At 47.5% G+C, this 25,353-nt stretch overlaps 1 protein-coding gene across 2 annotated transcripts in view; it reads right to left on the reverse strand.

The window, feature by feature from the left end:
- LOC119441345 (uncharacterized) overlaps positions 1–25,353 on the reverse strand; it is a 108,109-nt gene that overhangs the window by 21,549 nt on the left and 61,207 nt on the right. For both annotated transcript variants that reach the window (XM_037705961.2, XM_049661180.1), the window contains exons 3-4: positions 12,911–12,993; positions 12,746–12,829 (exon numbers count right to left, since the gene is read on the reverse strand). In XM_037705961.2, the coding sequence (XP_037561889.1) occupies positions 12,746–12,829; positions 12,911–12,993 (167 nt within the window). The remainder of the gene's footprint in view (positions 1–12,745; positions 12,830–12,910; positions 12,994–25,353) is intronic.

A 25,353-nucleotide genomic window follows, 5' to 3' on the forward strand; every position in this document is an offset into this window, starting at 1 on the left:
ACGCACCCCCTCGCACCCAGCCGGCCCCTCGCTATCAGAAATCCGCCGCCTCCCATGCTTTGCAACATTAGGACTACCATCATTCTTCTCTACGTACACGCCTATTTTTCACCCAAACTCTAGATTGTGGAGTGTAAGTTGATTTAACGCTGCCAGTGAAGGTAGTTGTTGCCTTGATGAAGACGTGTCTGCGAGAATGTTGACCCCTGCCCGTTTTCAGCAACTTTTGATAGCGTCAAGTTCCTGTTTGGTTGTGAACCTTAATTTTGTTTGCATACGTAAGGTACGAAAGATTCCTCAAGGACCCAGATCAAAATGACTGTCAATGTTAATGCAACTAACATAGACGCTTTTCATAATTGCACAGCTAGCTTTCCTGCCACCCAGCTTGCGCAACTAATGGCGGTGCAGTAATTTTTGTGAACAGCAAGCACAGCTCGCCTGTAATATGACATGCAAAATGTGGACGTGATTCTTGCGATGAAACCATGCGCAAGAGACAAGCACCAGCATGCGTTGTGCACTTGGTGTTTGCGTACTGGTGCCCCCTTTAGTTGGGCAAATGTGCAGTGCAGTGGTGCGCACTTGCGAATGAGGAGAAGGAGCTATCGAAGCAATGCGACTCCCCTTATTGCTGGACACATCTTTAAGTGCAGTCTGTACAGGTCATTCTGAGTTCCCGTTGCTGCGGCTATAGAACGTTTTATATTCAATTCATGAACGACGCCATCTTGGGCTGTTACACAAACAATTTCTACGTTTTATGAGAAGTGAAGTGATGTAATATGGTCATGAAACGCTTAACGCATTTATACAACTGTTTTTATGCTTGAAAATCGACTATATAGTAACGTACATTTAGTTAAATAGAGAAAACAGCAGCGTTAACAGCCCAAGATGACGGCGCCTATACGCTTCCGTAAAGCGGTCATAAGCGTCATGAACTGTCCCCGGCATTGGCCCACTTTGCTCTTTGGCGCTCGCTTGACAAGGTGACGGCATAAGGACGCATTGAGGACGATGGAATGACGAAGAAGGAATGGTGTCGACGGAAGGACAAAGGCGCGGTGTTACGACGGCGACACGGTGACATTGAGCTTACAATTCCCAAATGGTGATGACTGTATAACGATGGCGATAACCACATGAAGACAATGGAATGGCGACGAGCGCGTACAATGATGATGGCCTTGCAACGACGTACGATGACAGCGTGACAACGACTGACGATAATGTGATGAAGACCAGTGTATGGGAACGTTGGCGTATGACGACGGCGTGACGACGACGGATCAACGCTAATCAGAGGATGACGGCGGCGAAACAATCACGACGGCATCACGATGAATGTGTGACGCTAACGCAATGACGAAGGTGGCACGACAACGTCGGCACGATCACAATCGAATGACGGCAGCAAGATTACGATGTATTCAATAAGCAGGAATGACGATGAAGAAACGAAGACGGAGGTGTGACGACGATGGCGTGACAGTTGCAATTTTCTGAATTGGTGCGATGGTACGACTACAGCGTGACAATGACGGTATGGCGACATTAGGATGACGACGACTGTATGATGACGATGGCGTGACGACGACAGTGGTATGCTGAAACCGCAATGATGACGCAAGGACCACGACGACATTACGACGAAAAGGATATAGGCAGTAGCCCAAGCTAACAGACATCTTGGGCCACTTTGTCGGCGTAAGAGGTTATGGCGTGACGATGACGGCCTGGCGAGAGTCGGAAGAAGCAAGAATGACATTGATGCAAAGACTACGACAGCATAACGACCGCGAGGACATACTTAGTGCCCCAAGTGAGTAGACAACTTCGGTCACTGGGTGGGCGAAGTAGGCTAGATATCTATCTAGCCTTTCTACATAGATAGAAAGATTGATTGATTGATTGATTGATAGATAAGAGAATAGATAGACTGGCTCAATATTCTCAAAGGAGATAAAGAATGCTAATCTCAATATAGAAGGTATATAGTTCTAATTTTAATGCGACTGTGATCATTTGTGCACATCGTGAGCTTTTCGAGGGCTAATTGTCTATCTATGCCGTCTTCCTGTCACGTGTCAAGGATAGTTCATGCTCAAATAGGTAGCGCACTGCGCTTCTGTGCTGAAGAAACATGGTTTGACCCAACCGTCGGACAAACTCCGTGTCCCTGGTTATGTGGCACTGTACCTATGCGCCACTCTGCAACACGCCTTCTGGTCGCTTACATTGGTCTCTGGTGATGTGGCACTGGGTATGTGGCAATGGATATGTATACAACTCTTCAATGTGCCTTTCGGACACCGACTTGAGTAACTAGGCATGTGCCACAGGGTGTGCCACTCTAGAATGACAAAAATGATCATTTCAATTTCTACGATTCTCTGTGAAATCGAACGAGTGCCACATGGGGTTTTTACGTCGGCACCACTATATGACACAGTGACTGCAGTAGGAAACGCAAGAAAGAATCCCGGCGGCATTTCAGCGTTGGCATTACAGTGTATCGCTACATTGCTTCAATGTAAATCACATTCACATCGACATCCATCGTGAGATGAATTGTTCTGCTAAAATTTTTTTCTTTCGGATTACGGCGCTAGAATTTTGCACAAGGACACGGGCGAACATTGTCATTGTCGCTTTTGTGATTTTCAAGCGCAGTAATTCGAACGATGTCGTCATAACTAGCCCCGGATGAACTCTCATCAAATGTTCTAGTTTATCTGAAAATAGTGATTTTTCGCAATTCATATTGACACGTGTACTTATCTTACTCGGGTGACCGCTTTTCACCGTCTCATCGCAGGACGCGCCTGCATATATCGGAAGTGTCTCGAATGGTATCGGTGGTTATATCCGGTTTCTGTTGACACCGAACCTTGTATAAACTTATTCTATGTGCGACGCGAATTGCATAGTTATTTCTGGAAGACACGCGGGCACCAGCGATTACTTTGGAATCATTGAGAAAGAAATTCAACAAGAGGGGACATTCGGCAAAAACCAACAACAGGAAACGCCTCACGCTATAGTATTAATGCGTTAGCTGTGCGAGCATCGAAACAAAAGAATGAGAAATTAGGTTATTAGACATTTCAAATTTTTTTATTCTATGCCGCTAAAACTTAGAAGCTTTGCGATATAAAAATGAACTTATACTTTCCGACTTATTTTTCTTGCGTTACCTACCGACAGGCCAATGACGCGCCATATGCATGCATCATGCGCCAGACCCGCTTACCTAAGCGAACGAGGCCGCCTGCGCATGTGAGCGCTCGCCTGTTCAGCGACCCGTCAGTGTACTTTTTTTTAAGGCCTATGAATGTAGCCTGGTTTCTTGGGCTCTCGGCGTATTCTTGCGTTCCTTCTGCACTTCGACACTGCGCCATGCACTATTGGACTACCGAGAGGTGAGAAATATTGTTTGACACTCTGCGACGCATTTAGGCTTAGGTGGCACGGAGCTGAGACTTGTGGCGCATTGGCGAAAAACAGGTCGGCCGTCCTGGCGCCGTTAATTTGAGTTAATGAATCGTGCTGGGACATGTTTACGTCGCTTTCCATGGGCCCAGCCGTACTGTAACTTATATGGGTACTTTTCAGGCACGCTGGCCGCGCGGGGTGCTATTACGTACAGTTAGCAAGAACCAGCTCGGCTGTGGTGCGCAGTTAGGTTAATATTGAAAACACCGCCGATGACAAGTGCACACAAAGCACAACAACCCTGCATGCCACAAGAAATTCTCTCAGATACAAGCTGTAATACACCCCCACCACACTTATCAGAACGATTCAACAAGAAAACTTGAAAACCGGGCATTCGAAATACTTCCTCGTTTGTTATATACCACGTTTCCGTAATGATGACATTGTCAAACTGAAACGGGAAATCGCCAAAAAGGGCAGTCAACTCGTCGTGTTTATGCCTAGCCGACTGCGCGGGACAATGAAAAAATGAAAGATAATCATGTGAACTCGGTAAGGTGACGTCTCTTGGTTCAATCATTACCATGGTGCAAATAAGATCAGGGGTCTGATCAAACTTCCTTACGTGAACGAACCTACTCGCATATCTTTTCGACATCTGCCTCCCAGCAAATCCGGATTACATGATATATTTCCGTTTTCCGAGGAAATATTTTACCGCCCTTCCCCCAAACGAAACGCCAGTTTAGTTCCCTCTTCTTAGCAATGGTTACACCAAGAAGTTTCTCTAGCTGCCGACAGAGATGCTCATTTAGAAATATTGCTTGCCTCTTGTCAAAACCTAAGTTTTTGGAATTGATTCTAGCCTTCCGTGCCTTTTCAATAACTTCGTCACGCTTTGCACGTTGGTTGAAAACAACCAGAATCCTCTCCTCTGTGTCGGGTTTTCGCGTAGCGACGCGATGGCAAATCTCGATGTCTTGCTTCTTGATCGGTTCACCCAGTCCATCGCCGACTTTGCCTAACACATTAATAAAGTTTTCAGTCTGCTCATGCGGAATTCCTTTAATTTCAACATTTTTGTTTCTAGAATATTGGTCTTGAGCAGTGACCTTGAGAGACGTTTCATCCAGTTGGTTTTTTAGTGTTTAGACTTCTTGCGTAAGCACCTGTTGTGATGCTTTGAGAGCCACGTTTTCCGTTTTCACCTCGGAGGACACCTGCCTCAGTGTTTCGAATGCTTCGTTAATGAACTCAAAACTACCTTTGAGCTCTCTTATTTCGTTGCGCAGATCGCGCCCCAAATTTGATAGTTAAGTATAGACATAATGAAAAGCAGTCAGTTTGACAAGATTCACTGCGCTAAAGAAAGGAAATGTAACAGTGGTTTCGCAACACAGGCAGTAGGCAAACAATTGGAAAAACTTGCACTATGAAATAAAGTTGAAAACCTGGGAAGTCAAGTAGGAAAATGTCAGACTTATGTTCCTTGCGCTGCCTGTGTTGCCAATGATGTGCTGTCGATGCCGGCGTTCTTTTATCCCAAGCTGAGTAGTGACAAGGTCCACGTGACCCAGCAAGGTCCAGAAGAAGCAGCTGATGACCGGACGGTGCAGCTGTACCCACTTGGGTTGTGGCCACACTGCGCTTATCTCTTTTCTTCAGTGCCTGGGAACACAAGTAGGAGAATGTCAGACGTATGTTGCTCGCGCTGCCACTGTTGCCAAAATCAGTTCTTGCAGTGCTGAGTGATTTGATGCCGATTTACGAATCTCTATGTCGGCGTCCGCTAGAATAGTCCTTGCATCCGCATAAATTTGGAACGCTTTCAGAACGCTGTTCGCACGGACTACCAAATCGTGTACATAAAAGGATTCTCTGAGGCATGACACTGTGTCAGAAAATTGGCTTTCAGGGACAGAAAAGTGATGATGCGGCTTTGCCGCTAACAGAAACGGGCTGGACGTGGCACCGAATGGAACGCGGGTCATCTGCCACTGAACAATTGTCGGCAATGGTTGATGACGCGTCGGGAGATGAGCGATCCACATGAAACGGGGTACATCTCTGTCCTCGGGCCGAATGACCATCTGCAGGTACGCCTTTTTAACACGAAAGTGTTTTATGCCGGGGTCCACCAAGACTTCACTGACGTATTTCCGTCACGGAAATACGTCATAGAACATAATACAAAGAAAGAAACCAGAAGAAAAAGTTCCACAAACATGCAAAATTTTGAAATCGAACCCACGACCTCTCGGTCCGCGACGATAGATCGCCGATCGTTTAACCCATTGCGCCACAAACGCATTTGCAGAGAGCTACACAGACGCGCCTTATATATCTAACACTCCTCCGTGTACCCGCGCTCTTGCTCGGGGCGGTGCCGCCGCCTACGAGCAGAAAAGAGAAGTACTGCATTATGACACTAACGCGCACCGACAGTGAACGCTTCGGTGGTCTCAGCACTACGACGCCTCGATGCCAGCATTCGAAGGGACGCTGGCATCAAGAAGCACTACCAACGCCACCTAGGTGGCGTTCACCGTACTCAGCACAGCGGAGCGTGGCCTCCGCAATTAGCTCTGAAAATGTTTCTGAAGTTGATCGCGGAGGCTGCAATTACGACGCGCTGTACGCGCTGATTTGACTTGGTGACGATTCAGTTACGTGCTTTGTCTTGCGCGTTGTATTAGTGTGTCAGTTACGTGCTTCGTCTTTCGCGTTGTGCTAGCGTGTGCAGCGTAGTGCAGCTTCCATATGCACGACGGTTGCTCATGGTCATCGACGTTGGTAGTCGTGATGGAGGAGACGTGCCACCAGGCGTCAGCGTGGGTGCATCAACGCCTAAGGGCGCTTTAGCCACAAAACACCAATAGACATTATATATCAATGTGCAATAAACATTACACTACTTCTGTGAAGACACGTTTCACTTTCGTGTTCTATACCGATTCCTATATAAGAGGGATCAACCACATGTTTTTACATCAGCCACCACAACGATTGGATGAAACCTGAAGTGGATCAGCAGTTTCAATAAATCAGCATCCTTTTGGTCCTGTGATAAGCACGCTGTTAAGGGCTGGTTGACCGGGAGCATGAGAGGATGTGTCGAAAACAATTCTGAGTTTGGTAGTCACTGCGTCACGTCGCATCACTCCATGATGCGGCATCTAGTACGTGTTCGGTTAGAAGGGAACTAATTCGGCATGACATTTGTAAAAAAAAATCGGGATCATCTTTTCATACTGGGCGAGAAGATCTGGTTGTTACTTGAAGCGTCGGAGCTGCATCAAGAGCCTCTGCCTAGCTAGGGCGATGTTGTTGTGACCGGTGTCGTGACCTGGCTCCCGAATAAGGAGAGCAACCTCGTAGCGTCCTCCTTTCTACGAAACGCGACATTCGAACTCCTCCAGATCCATCTCGGCGTCATTTTTACCGTCAGGATAATCTTGCACCTAAAGGGTGTCGATCCGCCACAAAGAAGAGATGTCCACGTCTATTGAGGCGTCGTTTGCCGCAGGCTCTCCAACAGCAAGAAAGAGTGATGTGGTTTGTACAGCGGATCCTTTGAATAAATCATGGAGTGTCCCCTGGATGGTACACCCAAAAAGAGCCTCCACTGCCGTAACCTGTGGTGATAGTCGAGTTATCTGTCCGGTTACAACCTCCCAGTAAAGGTCGGAGCCTATCAGGATGCTGATCTTGTCCTCCCGAAAAGTCGTTGCCTCAGAGCGTGCATGAGCGGGAACAAGACTGTAGTGTGTCCTCAAGGTGATGATCGCGCCATCCGCTGGTGGGCTGGTTACCGCAGAGATTTCCGGCACTTCGATGGCATCTATAGTGAGCTCGTTGGTACTGTGCAGGGTGCGGAGTGTAACCGACACTCGGTGAAATGTCAGGGTGACAGGGCGATGCGTTTTCCCGAAGGTGAATAAGGTGAGGCGCTCAACGCCTTGAACCGGGCAATTAAGTTCTCGAGCAACGTCCCGCCGAATGAAAGTGCGCTGACTGCCCATGTCTAGCAGGAACCGCTGCAAAATTGACCTTGCTGGTGCGACAGCCCAAGCTCCGCCAGTCTGTAGGAATAAGGACATGAGTCCGGTAGTACTCGTAGAAACGAATGTTGCTCGCGGTGGTCTGCCGATGGATTCCGGCCTGCTTGCGCGTTTCACGGACGGCGCGGACGCGTTGCTCATACGCTTTTATAGCTCTTGACTTGGAGTAGATACGTTGCACAGTGACGTCAAGTGTTGTCCAGCGCAGTGGGCGCATTGCAAATTCCTGGCGCTTCGGCATTCACTGGCCACGTGGTTGCACTTGGCGCAGAGGAAGCAACGCCTGCGCGGCTGAAGCTTCCTGCGTTTTTCTTCTGAAGTGAGTGACGTGGAGCATTCCTGAACTGTGTGGTCCGACGCGTTGTACAGGAGGCAGGGACGCATGTACGGCGACCTCACTTCAGTTAATAGAGCCGCTGCAGACGGCTAGCTTGCAAATGAGCTGGCTTGGTCCCTCGCCTTGACTTGAATTCCTAGGAAGGTCATCAAATGTTTTACTTGTTCGGACTTTTCTCCTGTAACCGCTGCCATGTCATCGTGGATCGACGAAGAAGCCTCCTTCAGCCGCTGCCGATACAGGATACAGAGGACAGGTGGTAAGGCCGTCATAATGATGCGTCGCAGAAAAGCAGAATACTCATCTTGTGAAAAGTCAAGGCCTCCAGTGCGCTTGTGCGGTAAGTTATCTCGTCAGAAAGATTTCGAAGCTTGACGAGATCTGTTGAACTGCGAATGGGTGAAATTGCAAGTAGGTGGTCCAGATGCTGTAATGCAGTGATTTGGCCTTGTTAGTCCGGATGGTCATCGATCAGCATGTCGCCACGGCCGAACAGGCCAGACAGCACCTTGATGGCGACATCGCTGTTTGCTTCGGCGAGGCGGATACCCTCAATTCCTTTTATTGCGATAGCAATTATATGGACACTCCAAAGCAGATTTCTGCCGTCGGCGTCGCCGTCGTCGTCGCCGTGAGGTTCCGTATGACGTCAATGGAGATGACATCGTCGCCGCGCGCCGCCGAACGCTGTATGTGCGAGTGAAAGGGCGCGAGGGACGCGCTCTTTCACGGGAAGTGAACCCACGGCGGAAAACAAACGCGCGTTCTGTGCCGTGCTTCCTTAAGGGCTGCAGGAGTAGGCGTCTCTTTCCTCCTTTACAATCACCATATATGAAGAGCAAACGCGCCTTCCTCCGACGCGCTAAAGGCGGTGGGGGGGGGGGGGGAGGGAAGGGAGGTGACTTTTAGCTGCGGCACCGAGTGCCTATTTATATCAGAGGCTCCGGCAACAGTCAGCAACGCCGCACGCATTTTGTGCGAACGCGGGCAAAATGCCTACGCCGTCGACATTAGTTCTGCATGTTGCCGGTGCAGCTGCATGTCCAAGTTTATACAGCTGATAAAGCTACTATCATTTACTCCGTATAGCTCTCTACAAATTTGCTCTCGCAATTGATGCTTCGCCTTTCAGGTGAAGCTGCGACCACTTTTTTAGCTGACCCGGGCAGGTACGTCAGCAGATATTTAAACTTGTCGATCTTCGAGAGAGAGTAATTGTTGTGAATGCTTGCCTGGTAGTTGTCCCAAAAGCCTTTCCATTCGCGTGGCTCCCCAGAATAGCTCGGAATGTGCAGCTTTTGGAGGGCAACGCGAGAGAAAGACGCTGCGGCCAACACTCCGGGCACGGCGCAAGGGGCAGCTGGGTACTACGGTAGCGACGCACGTTGCGCGGTAGGACCAGCAAGGATCGGTGGACGCGGCTCGGTGGCGAGGGGCACGCTTGTCTTGGTGAAGCTGACCGTTCATATTCGTTCATATGAAGCTGTTCATATTCGAAAGCTCTGGTCAGGTCTGCCTCCACGTCTGCATCCGTGAGCGTATCTTGTATTGCGCGGCCGAACTCGACGAGCTCCGCCTGCTTCGCCAAGACATGCTCGAGGTGCTGGTGCAGCATCCACACTGGGGTGGCTCATCTGACAAAAGGGCGTCGATCATAGAAATGGCCTTGGTGATGCCCCTACGGACGAAGCTGCGCTAGGTGCAGAGTTGCTCCATTGTCGGAACGTGAGGGCCATCCGACAGAGCGGGTTTCGGCCCCAACTTGTAATGTAGCAAACCAACGACGGATATTAGACCCGGACGTCTGACCGGTTCGTCATCTGGTAGCAACCTCCTTCTTCTTTATTTGCAGCAGTGCTTAGCCTAGCCCAATTGCGTGGTCAATACCTTGCGATAGCCAATCGATAGCCGATCAATAGCTAATCAATAATTGATCAATAATAAAGAAATACCGGAAAATGCTGGGGATGACTTGGTAGTGCTTAGCCTTGCCCAAATACGTGGCCAATACCTTGCGATAGCCAATCAATAGGTAATCGATAATCAATCAATAATCAATAAATTCCTGAAAAGTAACACCAGTAAGGCCAGGACCAGTTAGGTGCCGATTAGCTCCGCTGTGTCTTTAGCCTAGCGCCAATAGTGCAAGCTGCGCTAATTTTTTTTACTAATAGTAAAACGATTCCGCACCAAGACAGCGCGCGGTTGAGCAGTTTAAGCAAGAAAATGCGGCGTCGAGCGGCGCAGCCGGCGTAACGCGAGCCAGGAAGCGTTGAAAACGCGCGTGCCCAAAACCAAAATCGGCAGTGTGGCTCGGGTATTAATGCCGACGACTTGGTGCACTGCAGTCAGTTCGGCTGCTGGGTTCTATGGGATGTCCGCTCTTGCTGAATTTTCTTCTCTATGCTGGAACCTTCGATGACTCACGTATAAAAGCTGACGCGCTTGACCCGCTGATCAGATTTTCGACGATCGCTGACTGTGTTCGCCGCTATCGTTCTGCTTTGAGTGTACCCTGTTTTTCTGGGCACAGGTTCGCCCAATAAAGAGTTTCCACATTCACAGTTTTGCTACTGTGTTCTTGACCGTCACTACCACGTGACATCTGGTGAAGGTGCGCGGTAGTCTTTGTTCGCAATTACTGAGTACTTGGAAGCGAATACCGACTTTGTCCGGATATTGTCTTCGTTTTTCTTGCGAAACCACGTCCTGGTAAAGAACTTTTCGCCAGCTCGCGCAAACTACCTTCTGGTTATATACGCAGCACTTCGGTCAGAAGTCCTGCACGCCCTGCATCATGATAAGACGGCCGGTCACACTGGGGTTTCTCGTACGCTCGCAAGAATATAAGAAAAGTATTATTGGCCGCGCCAGACCGCCAACGTTACCCGTTACAGTAAGACATGCAGAGACTTCCAGCGACGCAAGACACCACCGACAAGGCCTGCAGGATTACTTCAGCCCATCGAGCCTCGTTGTGGACCATTTCAGTAGACCGGGATGGATTTGTTAAAGCCCTTTGTGACGTTAACATTTGAAAACAAGTAGAACCGCGTGGCCACCAATTACCATACTCGCTACCCAAAGCTCTCCCCAAAGGTAGTGCAGTGGTAGTAGCAAAATTTTCCGTCGAGAACATCCTGCTGTGACATGGTGCGCCAAAAGTACTGATGCTGACAGAGGAACGGCTTTTACAGCTGAGCTTACTCAAGCCTTCCTGCAGTATAGCCAGAAAAGTCACCGGAGTACAACTGCCTACAACCGGCAGACGAACGGCCTAACAGAACGTCTGAAAAAGACGCTCGCCGATGTGTTAGCTATGCGCGTAGACGCCGAACACAAGATGTGCCAGGGGATGGCGTCCTTCCGTATGTAACCTTTGCTTACAACACCGCAGTGCAGGAAACAACACAGATCACGCCGTTCAACCTGGTTTACAGGAGAAACTAGACGACGACTCTCGACGCCCTGCTGCAGCACGTCACCCATGAAGAGAATCTCGACGTCGCTGCCTATCTCCAGCGCGCCGAAGAAGGTCGACAGCTAGCCCACCTGCGCATCAAGAACCAGCAGAGAGGACCGACAGCCGGCTTTACAATCTTCGACGACGCTACGTGGAATACCAGCCCTGCGACCGTGTTTACATCTGGATTCCGATACCCTGACGAGGACTAAGCGAGAAACTGTTACGACGCTATTTCGACCGAGCAGGTCCTCCACGTACGTGGTGCAAGGTTTTGGTGAACAAAAATTTAATTTCACATAGTAAAATCCGTCAGAAAAATGGTGAAGTACGACTTTACCATTCGGCGTCGGATTCGCCGTCGGATTGTTTACCAATCGGCGTCGGATTGTAATTTGAATGCACATTTCTACCAGACCTACAGCCGCGTGTTCGGGTACTTGCGAAAATATGCAGATGGCACTCGCATTCTAAGCTGGTCAAATTGGGACTTCGCCTGCTAATTCGTTTTGGACAAGCGCGCTCGTCGGGGCAATAGCAAACAATTATTAAAATAATGAAAAAGGTGCTAGGGCCTTCACATTTTAATAAAAGCCCACTTATATTGCCCCTGGAAAAACGTCTTTCCAGCAATGCATTTCTGTTTGAAAGTGAAGCCGATTTCAAGGGGATCGGTGTAAGCTTGGTCTTTGTAAGCTGGCTTTCCCACGTTGTGTGTTCTAGTGAAAGAAGCCTCCTTGCCGTATGCGAACGATGCGATGTGAGCGGGTCCTGATAACGCTATCGCGTTCTACTCTTCAATGCGAAGCTTAAGCCTTCTCCAATTATATTTATTCAAATGCCACAGTTTACCGGAGCTCACTATATATTCATGAGAGCAAGCGTGCGCAACTTGGGTTGGATGTGTGGTCCGAATTAGGGCTCTCTATAAGAAAGCACGTGCGTGCGCCTCGTAATAAACAAGAGTAGTGCGCCTAGAACATTTATTCGATTTGTTTGCGCGTGTGGCATTCGTGACGCCGCGCTAATGTGTGTTTCAGCTGCACTTGAGGAACCCGCTCGACGCTCTTTCGAACGCAGCACCAGAGAAATACGCATTTTTAAAAAATTCCAGGTTGCGCAAACGATTAGACACACCGGCAGGAAAGTGGGCGAAGTATGCTAAGAATTCTAATCGCATTAAAACGTAGGCATGTTGTAAGGCACCAGATGCACAAGAAAATACCCGAATACTTCTACGGAACCAAAGCAGTTTTGCGCTTCTCTCAAAACAATCAAAAAGAAAATTGTTCAGGTAGGGGCTCATTCCTCACTCTAGGCTCATCCGCGCCGTTTTGTGCAGCGATAGCAAAGTTTACTTCTGCTATATACACGCTCTTATTCAATAATCGTGAACGGTAAACATTGTAAATAACAATGCATGATGCTTCGCTGCTGATTTACCATTGCTCCTGTGGGTTAGACGTGTTATAAGGCAGTCTTCATCTGCAAATATAACTGGGTACACCAAGGTGTCATTAGAAGAACCTGAAAAGGTTGCAAACAGAAGAATTATCAGCGACTACGTGTTGCGGCAATAACTTCTAGGTAAAAAAATTGACTTATTACTTTTGTCAGTGGAGAGGAATTTGTTACGAACTGTTCCATTCTCACGTGACATGGAGGCAGTGAAGTTCTTCCAGAAGCTGAACCTGCACGTACAAAAAGAAAACAAGAGCGTTTATTGCGCCACATAAAATGATCTGCTTCTTCAGAAGAAACATAAGCGATAGCAATTTTCTAGTAAAGCTTTAGTAAATGGTCGCGCAATCTTGCAGCCAAAACGGCAAAATTTAATTGCAGTTTTTGAAAAACAGTGCACAGGCTTCTTAAATTTTGCACGTTCTTCAAAGCGTGGTATACTTTTTGTTTTACATATCAGAAAGAAAGAGAACTGCACAATATTGTGGAGGCCCGGTAAAGTAGGAGAATAGTTACATTCTAATCCTTCTGCAATTATATCCGCGACTAATCTTTGACCCAGTAAAGCAGGGAAGGACCTCTAACATTAGGAACAACTGCTGTCTACTTACATTCCAAAGCGGAAATTGTTATGATTACTGGCTATGTTTAATACCTTCATATTTAAACGCCAATATAAAAATTTCGTTAACAGACTGAGCATAAAGAAAGCGAGCTGAGGAGGGATCGCAATATTTTCAATGTGAAGTACAGTATAAAAACAAAGCAAAAATAAGACATGCTGTTTAAAGCAACATAGAACTTAGGGTGTGGAGTTGTACGCATCGGTTCCTTTTTCATTTTTACACGAGTTACGTACTTGTACCCGGTTTGTCTTAGACGTCCATGGAATGAGTAAGCAAAATAGTTGGGGCGGCGCGCTTTCGCTCTTTTGATTCGAAAGGACCCGGTTCTCCTCTAGTACGAGCCAGACTGCTGTATGACGAGACAGGACTTTATACATGCTCTCTTTCAGGAACCCATTTTTAGTACTTCTCTAAATGGAATTCAACCAACAGACGGAACAAAGAATATCAAATTCCTTGTGAAATTCGGCAAACATTGCGCAGAAATTAATCAAATGTTGTAAAAGGCCTATGAAAAGGATGCACTAGGGGAAAGAACTGTGCTTAGGTGAGTCCACCATATTTAGGAATGCTGTGGCGATCCCAAGGACGATGCAAAATCAGGACGCCTTTCTACGTTGGGCGAAGATGAAAACATCTATCGCGTGCATTTTCTTAGGCTCAGCCACCGCCGAATCAATGCTAGAATGATTCTTAAGCAATTCGTTTGGGAAAGTAGTCCATTTATCAGACTTTAACTGAAAATTAGCAAATAAGAAAGGTTTCCACCAAGATGATGCTGAAACCATTGACTCTTGACCAAAGTGGCAGCGCAAAGAAATTGGAGAACTTTAGAGAACAGCGAACAGCAATTGCCGAAGGTTGTCCCCGGTGACGAAGCTTGGATTTGAGAATACCACATCAAGGGGAAGTCGCAGAGCAAGGAGTGAAAGGAAAATAAGCCGAATTGAATACAAACGAGAAAGAATGGCAAGAATCAATCACTGTGATCGTGTTTGTGGTGGTGATGGTTGACTGCCATGAAATTGCGCACCACGAATTTGTTCCTAAAGATAAAACTGTGAATGCAGCTTTTTACGTGGACGTCCTGGAGCGTCTGAAAGATCATGTATGCCGTGTGCGACCTTGTTTGTCAAATAAAAGGCGCTGGATTCTGCTCGATGGTACGGTCCCTCTGCAATCTGCCGAAATAGTGCGTGAGTGTTTGGCATGCAGGTACACATCACTGCGCTACTCTACACGCCTTATTTACACCCTTCAAGATCTTTTTGTTTCCCAAAATGCAAAGAGGAGTTCCTATGGCCTGCATTTTTGGGAATGTGATGAGAATTCGGAAAGCAGCGACGCAGCTTCTGATGCGCTCAACACAAGAGGACCTCCGAGGGTGCTTCTACAGGTACAGAAGAGGAACGAATGTGTTGTAGCAAATGGGAAGTATTTCAATGCGAATACTACGGTAGCCATTGTCAGGCCAGTTTTTTCGGGCAATCTATCTATCTAACGAAGAATATAAGCCAATCCCGAATAAAGTGCAGCCTAAAGGAATTGGCTGATCCCGAAAGTAGTGCAGTATAAAAATGTGGACCATTCCCACTGGCACTGAGTAGGTAGGTCGCATCAATGAACCTCTTTGACGCGAATTTGGCAATGTGTCACTGGGTACATGTCACTGGATATGTGCCCCAGGGGAAACTTGGTATGTGGGACAGGCTGTGTGCTGCTCTTCAATGAACCTCTTTTACACAAACTTCGGCCACAAGGCTGCTGGCTACTCCACGGCGCCGCCACTAGATAACGCAGCGTTTGCCGAGGAAAACGCTAGAGAGGAATTCGACTGCAGCACACGCCTCATTCATATCGACTGTAAGATAGTCATCGTAGATGAGTGCTGCCTGAGCGCATAATGGCTTGCCCTAACAAAGGAGTTTCGACGGCTGCTTCTGGCCGCCGTGTACAGGGTTGCAACCTGCTTGCAGGCTACAAGTCTGGTGTCCCCACGTTGCCGTTGCGTCTTCCTGCATTACAACATTGGAGGAAAACGCTACTCGATGGAGCATTTGCGAACATTGTTTGGAGAGCTGTGTGTCATCAAAATAGTGATGAGCAAAAGGAGTACAAGGTGAATGCAGGTGCTAATGATTCGACAAGTAGGCTTGTCTTTTTCAAGTGGACTTGTCTTGAAAAAGTCAAGTTCATTAGTCGAAACTTTGGCTTCTGCTTTCACCTTGTTTTCATTTTGCTCATTGTCTTCAATTTCCATATCCCGCCTTCCCCGTGGTTTCTCTGGATCAAAATAGTGAGTGGCATTGGGATGCGCCAAATGCGAGGATGCTTAAGCTGCGTATCCCAGAAGCGATACATCAACTGGTTAACCGTAGAGAAATTGAGGTAGAAGGGCGGTGCTGCACTACCATCGACCTTGTAAAAGCACACTGGGTCGTTTTCGACGTGTTCAACGATGCTGGGCAAGAAGTGTTTGGTGAGGTTGGCGATGTGAATGCGTCATGTTAGATGAGTGGAGTGTGCCACGATTTGAACAGACTCTTCGAAAACGCGCGTCACTGATGTGACCCTTCATGACAGCATCATCCTGGAGGAGTTGCCGGATCTGTTCAGGCTCCGAAAAAGAAAAGGTTCCGAATAAAGAATACCTTCTTCGGGAAGCGTAGCAACAGAAAGTGGACCTGGAAAAGCTCTAATAGAGACAGAAGAACTCAAAAAGATTTCATACTCTCGGCTGATCCCAGCATAGTGCAGGATGTAGAAGAGTTAGGTAAGGTAAAGTGCAGTGACCATGCGTTAGTGAGGCATACGATTTCTCGCAATTTGAAGAGAGAAAATAAAATTTGTCAATAAGCAACAGACCAACCTAGATGCAGAGAGCGTAAAAGCAGACCGATTCAGGCTAGTGCTCGCAAACAAAGATACAGCTTTAGAACATAAAGATGAAGAAAACAGGTTAATGAATGAAACCGTAACTATGATGATCTCAGAAGCAGCAATTGAATAGAGACGTAAGGCGCCAAGATAACCAGTGGGTAAGCTCTCCCAATAAACAAAGGACCTAACAAAGAAATGAGAAAGCATCAAAGTGTAAAACTCAAGAGATCTGACAGAATTCCCTGAACTGTCAAAGCTGAGCAACAGAAGAAAGTAACGGATATTCGAAATTACAACGTGGAAAAGATCGAGGAAGCCGTAAAATGAGAGCGAAGCATTAAATCAGCGAGAAGAAAAATTCCCATAGGACAAGGCAAAATGTATGCACTGAAACATAAGCAGGGCAATATCATCACCAATTTCGATGATATCGTTAAAGCATCGAAGGAATTTTATGTCGACCTTTACAGTATGCAGTCCAGCCACGCTACCTTCATTCGAAGAAGTGATGAACAGGATAGAGAGGCTCCTTCTTTAACTAAACATGAAGTTGGAAGGGCATTGCAAGACATGACCCGAGTAAAAGTGGCAGGAGAAGATGCAATAACAGTCGATTCAATCAAAGATAGAGGAGACAGCGTGTTTGAAAAGCTTGCGGACCTTTATACGCAATGCCTCACGACTTCAAGTGTACCAGAGAACTGGAAGCATGCCAACATTATACTAATACCTAAGAAGGGAGACGTTAGATAATTGACAAATTGTAGGTCCATGAGCTTGCATTGAGCGCCGTATAAACTATTCACCAAGATAATTTCCGCTAGAATCAGGGCAACACTTGACATCAATCAACGAAGGGAACAGGCTGGCTTCAGAAAGGGATATTCTAATATGAATCACATCCGTGTCATCAATCAAGTAATGTAGAAATCTGCGGAGTACAATAAACCTGTCTATATGGTTTTGATACATTATGAATAGGCATTTGGTTCAGTAGAGATACCAGCAGTCGTTGGGACATTGCGTAATCAAGGATTTCAGGAGGCATACATGACTAACTTGGAAAATATCTACAAAAACTCCACAGCTACATTGGTCCTTCACAACAAAACTGCAAAGTTACCTATCAAGAGAGGGGTCAGACAAGGACACAATCTCTCCAATGCTATTCACTGTATGCTTACAAGTATGCAAGATTTTAGACTGCGAAGGCTTAGGAGTGAGGATAAACGACGAATATCTCAGCAACCTTCGGTTTGCAGATGACCTGTTCAGCAACAATGGGGACGAATTACAACAAATGATTAAGAACCTTAGCCGAGAAAGTATAAGAGTTTGGTTGAAGATTATTATGCAGAAGACAAACATAATGTTCAATAGCCTGGCAAGGGAACAAGAATTCAGGATCGCCCGTCAGCCTCTAGACTCTGTAAAGGTGTACGTTTACATAGGTCGATTACTCACACGGGACCCTGATCACGAGAGAAAAATTTACAGAAGAATAAAATTTGGTTCGAGTGCATACGGCAGGCATACCCTGACTAGGAGCTTACCACTGTCGTTGAACAGAAAAGTGTACAATCATTGCATTCTACCGGTGCTAACATATGGCGCAGAAACTTGGAGGTTAACAAAGAAGCTCGCGAACAAGTTAAAGACCGCAGAAAGAGTGATGGAAGAAAAAAAAATGTCACAGTTTCGCCCTAAGGGCGAGGCAATGAATGAGATAGCAACACAGCAATGTCATACGAAGTAAGGTGACCGGCTTTGGTAGCAATATGAATTGTAGTAAACATGAGCTGATTAAGTAAGCAGGTGTGCTGCGGCGTAAGTAGACCGACATGAAGAGAGACTCGATGACCACGAGAAGGCGCGTGTGAAACGGTGGTGTTGATGAGAAGCGCTTCGCGTGGGCAGCGCGTGCGAAGGGACACACCTGTAGCGCTGCACTGCCGATCCAGGCAGCATTGCATGTGTAGCGTGCGTTGAAAAATGTGGCCCGACTATTACTAACTGTGGTGTGAGCGCGCACAAACAAACATGAATAGATCACACTGAATGACTGTAGAGAACGACTGTCGAAACGCTGGCAGCAAGCGCATATACGCCGCAGCGGGCGAAGGTACGTGCGGTCTATCGCTTCAACGGAAACTGAGCGGCGAATGCACAGCGCATAAAGGTCAGAGCCGTGTGGAGATAAGAGACGGTGCGAGCGAGCGACGAGCGCGGTTGTTGGCAGAGTAGAAATGCGCCCCCCCCCTCCCCCCCCCTTCCTCCGGCGCTCGCTTCCCGCTTCCTTGCTTGCGCGTGGAAGATTGAGTGCGTTCGCTCTCCGTGACAGCGTGCGTCCCCGCACGCTTCCACTCGGGCATACGGCGCGCGGCGAAGATTTTATCTATACGGAACCTCACGGCGACGGCGATGGCGACCCCGACGGCAGAAATCCGGTGGAAGTGTCCATATAATTGCTATCGCAATAAAATTAGGCCTAACGTTGAATGACGGGAAGAGAGCGGTGTGGATCAGAGAACAAACGGGGATAGCCGATATTCTAGTTGACATTAAGCGTAAGAAATGGAGCTGTGCAGGCCATGTAATGCGTAGGATGGATAACCGTTGGACTATTAGCGTTACAGAATGAATACGAAGAGAAGGGAAGCGCAGTCGAGACGGCAGAAACCTAGGTGGGATGATTAAGCTAAGAAATTTGCAGGCGAAAGTTGGAATTAGCTAGCACAAGACAGGGGTAATTGGAGATCAGAGGGAGAGGCCTTCGTCCTGAAGTGGACATATATATATATATATATATATATATATATATATATATATTGACACGTATACATGTTTATCTTTCACCGGTGGCCGCCTTCCACCGGCTAACAAATGTTAAACGTTATCGCTCGGCGCAGGACGCGCCTGTATCGGAAGTTTCTAGAACGTTATCGATGCTTCTTTCCATTGCCTGTTTTCACCGACGCTTCTGTTATCTGATTGCATGACTGACGCGAATTGTCTAGAACTTTCTGGAAGACACGCGGGCATCAGGGATTAATCTAGAACCTTCGATGACTCAGGTATAAAAGCCGACGCGTTTCGCCGCTGATCAGATTTTCGACGATCGCCGACTGTGTTCGCCGCTATCGTTGTGCTTTGAGTGTACCTTGATTTTGTGGGCACAGGTTCGCCCAATAAACAACCAGTTTCGTCGTACACAGTTTTAAGACTGTTTTCTTCAGCGTCACTACTACGTGACATCTGGTGGAGGTGCTAGTGCGTTCATGCAGCGAACGCCCCCGCAAAGCCGCGATCCAAGCCCGAAACCGGAGGACAACGCCAACGTCACCAAGGACCAGCGAGCTAGCCGTAGGCAGCAAGGACTTCTACCGGAGTACGGACTTCTTCCCGAGAAGACCACAGCGATCAAGGCCAAGTCAACGACCTCAATGGCAGCCCCAGCGTCCCCCATCCTGCTGCAACAACCTCGGGAGCCCCCGACCTTCCGTGGATCATCGGCTGAAGACCCTGAAACATGGCTGGAGACATACGAGCGGACCGCGACGTTCAACAAATGGAGCGACGACGACAAGCTACGCCATGTCTATTTTTCGTTGGATGACGCTGCTCGGACCTGGTTTGAGAACAGAGAGACCACCCTGGCTACGTGGGACCTCTTTCGTGAAAACTTCGTGAGGACCTTCACGAGTGTCGTACGAAAGGAGAGGGCAGAGGTTCTCTTAGAAACCAGAGTGCAATTGCCGAACGAGAACATCGCGATCTTCACGGAGGAAATGACTCGCCTCTTCCGCCACGCCGACCCCGACATGTCTGAAGAAAAGAAAGTTCGGTTCTTGATGCGGGGTGTCAAAGACCAACTATTCGCCGGATTGATGCGCAACCCGCCCAAGACTGTCGCCGAATTTCTTTCCGAGGCTACAACGATCGAGAAGACGCTTGAAATGCGCGTCAGGCAATACAACCGCCGTGCCCTGACCAACTACGCCGACGCTCAAGCGCTAGGCGCCGACGACCTGCGCGAGACCATCAGAGCGGTCGTTCGCGAGGAGCTGCATAAGCTCTTTCCTAGGTCGCAGCCTCACGTGGCATCTATCGCCGACGTCGTCAAAGACGAAGTTCAGCGCTCACTTGGAGTTCCCGATGTGCAGCCACAATCGCCGCAACCCCAGCCGGAAGCGCTGACCTACGCCGCCGTCGCCCGTCGTCAAGGCCCCCCTCCGCGCTCGCGCCAGGGCCCCGTAAAGGCTGTTTCACATGGTGCGATTTTGCACTGCGATTTTCGCAGCTGCGATTTTCGCAGATGCGAAATTCGCAACGGCCATTTCACATGGTGCGAGGTCACCAATGCGATTATGCGACGCCCAGGGTTGCTTGCTGCCAGATTTTGTCGCACATGCCGCATAAATTCGTTTAATGTAATGAAAAAGACGTGCGCGTTATAATATAATTGACCTCTCTTTATTAGGACCAAATAATACGTGCTTTTTGTAATTTAAAAGCGCTTCAAAGTTTAGTTTGTTTTGGAGTGCGCAACAGCGGTTTGTGAAGTTCAATACGAGGAGAAATGGCGGACGTAAACAGCTGTTCGCAGGTGGTCGTTCAGCGTTGTGTGCTGTCTCTGTGTGTGTTTATGCCTGTGTCTTTCTACCTGCGGTTAAACAAATTACAAGAGGACCTATCAACAAGCCCTTATAGCTGTTGTCATCGCATATGCAATATTCGGGATTCGGCGGAGTCGTCATGTCAACGCAGAGACCCTCGCGCTACCCGTGATTAACGTCAGCTTCTGAAAAACGGATGTGTGTGTATTGCTCGTGATTGCGAATTAGTGGTTCCTGCTCCTAGCAATATTCTTGCACCAAACTTAGCAGCAAGCACCAACCCAAAAGCTCACGTCTGCCCCTGAACAAAGCCGCAAATGATCTGTGTGTAATTACTGAACGTGCAATTGAATTTGTGTTGTGAACGTTTATCTTAGCGCCAGCCTGGCTCGTCCGTCTCGGCGCCTGTGCTGAAATTATTCATACAAGTGCTCTCTGAATATTTCGAAAGGCGTAAAAGCCGACACCACATTTTTTTTTTTAGGAGCTGCAGTCACTTCTGTACGTAGTATCGTATCATTCTGGCAGACATGGGCGTCGTTTATTTTCTCGTCCTGTTTCTTGCGCTGTTAGTGTGCTGTGAATCTGTATAAAGAAGCTTAAGTTAATATGCTGCAGTACTTAGCGCAGCCGCGTAGCCACACGGCTAACATTAAAATACCTTGTTAGGAGTACGTTTGTTTGTTTAATAACAAAATCGAACGCTAAAATTTTGTATTCATGGTGGCAAGTGTAAGGTATGAAGCTATCGAAACTATCCGCTAATGGAATGCGTGTGCTTCTACCTGCTTCAGCACGTTATCCTTAAAGTGAGGCTGAATACCCCTGATAACCAAAAACATATGCAACTGGAGCAGGTGCTATGATTCCTCTCCTGGAAATGAAAGCCAGCATCCCAGTCTGTTAAGCTAGTCATGTACTTAACCTATATTAGACCAATGTTAGAGTATGCTAACTGGAGCCATTTAAAACTGGGTTATTTCACCAAAATAAGAAAGTGCAAGGAAAGTTTCAAGGTACAGTCTAATCTGGTATTCCCGAACCTATTGTATTAGCAAAACTTTATGCCTCCCTGAATTGCCTGCATTAACCCAATGCTGAAAACAGGGGAAGCTGATTCCCTTTCTTGCTGTTGAAAAGCTGCTAGAATCTCAATAACAGACCACTTATGTTCTGAGAGAAAGTGAGGGGCACTGACAATATCTCTAATCTTTTGTATGAGCCTTCACCTTGAACGAAAATGGAATAAAAATATTTACCTTTGCAAGCCTCAGAATCCAAACATTCTCAAAATTTTGAGGAGCCACATGAAATTTTTGAGATACAGACAATAAAAAGGGTGCCTAAGTACAAGTGCACACTGAACACACTTGAGTGGTTGAGTGGCCAGCTGCGAATGCAAAAGCATCCATAGCTGCTACCTCGAGGTAACTGCTAGGTTGCACGTGTGTTTCTCCTATAGCCCATGTACCTGGCAAGCGGAATGGTTATACGTAGTCCTGGGCTTTTTCTTTTTTTTTCAATAGGTGGTGGCTAGCTGATTCCATCTGTTTATGTATTTATCATTTGTGTGCATCTTATGTGCATGTGTTTGTGTCATGTTCTGATTGTTATACGTGCAGTGATGCAAGCAACTTTTTTTTTAATATATTGCACTACAGTCATTTATTAAACTTTGTGTTGAAATGTACAAAATGTGGCCACCCAGTAATGGTTAGGACAGACAGCAGGATTGGCAAAATATATGATGCAGATCCAATGCACTTGCTTGAATCGACATGAGGCGAAGCTTTCACGCAACGGTCAGTTGAACTCTAGAAAACTAACTGCAGTGTTTACAGTTGTCCTTATTTCACCCGATGCAACACGTACTCATAGACAATGTTTGCTTATTCACCGCACAGGTCACACAATGTAATGTATACATAGCACGGTGAACTCACTCAAACGTCGGCTCACTAAGACTTCGAACTAACCGTGAGTCTGAGTTCGTTTCAGCCTGACTGAGTAGAATTTTGGTGAATACGAGTAAGAGCAAGCTCAGTTGAGTAAACTTTTAGTGAATATTGTCATGTGGTAGTCGGGGAAAGCTGATCCAAGTATAATTTTAGTGAATATGAGTCAAAGCAAGCTCGGCAAGTAGATTTTTGGTGAATATGACTCAGTGCAAGCTCACCTGAGTAGAATTTTGATGAATATAAGTCGGAGCAAGCTTGGCTAAGTAGATATTTGGTGAATATGACTCGGTGCAAGCTTGCCTGAGTAGAATCTTTGTGAATATTAGTCAGATCAAGCTCGGCCAAGTACAATTTTGGTGAATATGAGTCAGAGCAAGCTCGGATAAGTAGAATTTGGTGAATATGACTGAGCAAGCTCGATTGAGTAATGATGGGACATGGTTATACGAGTTTATGCAGTAATACATGTAAGTGCAGACTCATTAGCAACATTGCCTCCATCTTGATGGGCTATACCTACGCCTCATGATGAGTCTGCACACTTTATGAGCTGTGGACATGCAAGACCCACCCACACTTGAAAAGATACTATCATTCATACGAAGAAATGCAACCAGCTGACTTCAGTGCACAATTTTGATCTGCTTTTGTTTAATGAGTTATCTACTGCTTATAAAAACAAGGTGTTCGCCTGCTTTTCGCATTATTGCATGTGTTTTACAGGAAGTAGAGACAGAGAAGCAAGAAAAGGCAAGGATGTTTATGGCTATGTAGTTTCTTAGAGTACTGCAATATGTTACAACCAGCATAAACAAAAGTAATTCGATGCACTGAAGTAAGCGAAATGTGCAATTACCTTTTAATGTGAGGGTTAATACAGATGCAGTAAGGATACAAAGTCTGCAACACACTGAAGGTTTATTGGTTTTTTTATTCAGGAGACAAATGATGCATCAGAAAGTGAGAAAAAGAAACTGTTTAATATTGCTTCGAAAATAAATTGGCAATACTGCTTATTCCCAGTCAAAGCGTGAAATATGCTATTGTAGAACATTCATTACGATATCCAGTTTGCACGTTCGCTTTGCGTCTCGCAGCGGTAGTAACAGAACCTTGAAATGAGATAATTCATTGGGGAAAATGCGCATGAAAGCCCTAACCAACCGACTGCAACTAAATGGTCGCGCGTATAGCGTGACCTATTGACCACAGCATTTGTCCGTAGTTGCATATTCTTTAAATTGTTCCGTCCGTAAAAGCATACGGCGATAAAACTGTGGCGTTTTCGTATATCGCGAGTTGTCTCCAGAACCAGAAAATTGGGACGACATCCGAAGGCCATGCCTTCCCGTGAGGGACACCTCGTAGTATTTACACACTCGCAGCGCGTGTGAATAACGGAAAATCACGCAAAAGTACGTACTATCAGCACCCGAAGCCAACCTAAAAAACAGCGTCGCCAGATTAGCAACGTAGCTTGTCAACAAACTCGTAGAAATAACAGAACCGAATCTGACCTACGAGTTTTTATCTGCACTGTTCGCGTGTCGGTGCTGATGTTACGTACCGATTGCGTAATCCAAGGCTTCACTCAATTAGTTGCACTGTTCGAGGCTCGTTGATCCAATATTTATAGACAAAAAAGTATCTATAAACGTTGCGTTGAGCGACCGCCGCCATTTTCCAAAACAGACCGCGAAATACCTCTCGGCGCAATTTCGACGGAAAAATCGCAGCGATTGCTGCGACGTTGCGACGCTGCGACCAACCGGTTGGTCGCAGCCGAAAATCGCAGAAACGGCCCTGCGACTGCGATTTTCGTCGCATGCGACGGAAATCGCACTTCCGGTGCGATAATCGCAGTGCAAAATCGCACCATGTGAAACGGCCTTAACGCCGCAGTTCCGTCGTCCACCGCCGCCGCCGCCAGCACGCCCGCCCGTCGCCCAGCGCAGCTACCAGAGGAAGACGGACATTTGGCGCGCCCCCGACCACCGCCCGCTCTGCTATCACTGTGGGGAAGCCGGCCATGTCTACCGCCGATGCCCATACCGCGAGATGGGCCTACGAGGGTTCGCCGTCAACGCGCCGCGTCCACAGCTTGGCGAGAGACCACGTGACATCGCCGACTACCTCGCCGGAGCCCAGTGGCAACCACGACGACCCACACGCTCGCCCTCACCGGGCCGCTACATCTCGCCGCATCGCCGTCAGTACACCGGTCCCACCCGGGGCCGATCTCCGAGCCCTTACCCGGGAAACTAAAGGCAGCAACCGATGGAGGTGCGGTTGCTGTACGACGCAATGCCGAAGATCCTCCGCCGCCGACGACGACGACGATTCGCGAATCATCACGACGAGATATCAGCATGCCGCCTAGCAACAGTCTTGACAGCACTTCGCCGCAGAAAGAAGACCTGCCGACGCGACGTAGCAGCAGCAGAGCAAGCCGACGCAGCCGTGATCCGACGCCACGAATTAACCGCAACGCCAGACGCCGGTCTACCGAT

The sequence above is a fragment of the Dermacentor silvarum genome, chromosome 2, assembly GCF_013339745.2.
Source record: "Dermacentor silvarum isolate Dsil-2018 chromosome 2, BIME_Dsil_1.4, whole genome shotgun sequence".
Taxonomy (NCBI): Eukaryota; Metazoa; Arthropoda; class Arachnida; order Ixodida; family Ixodidae; genus Dermacentor; species Dermacentor silvarum.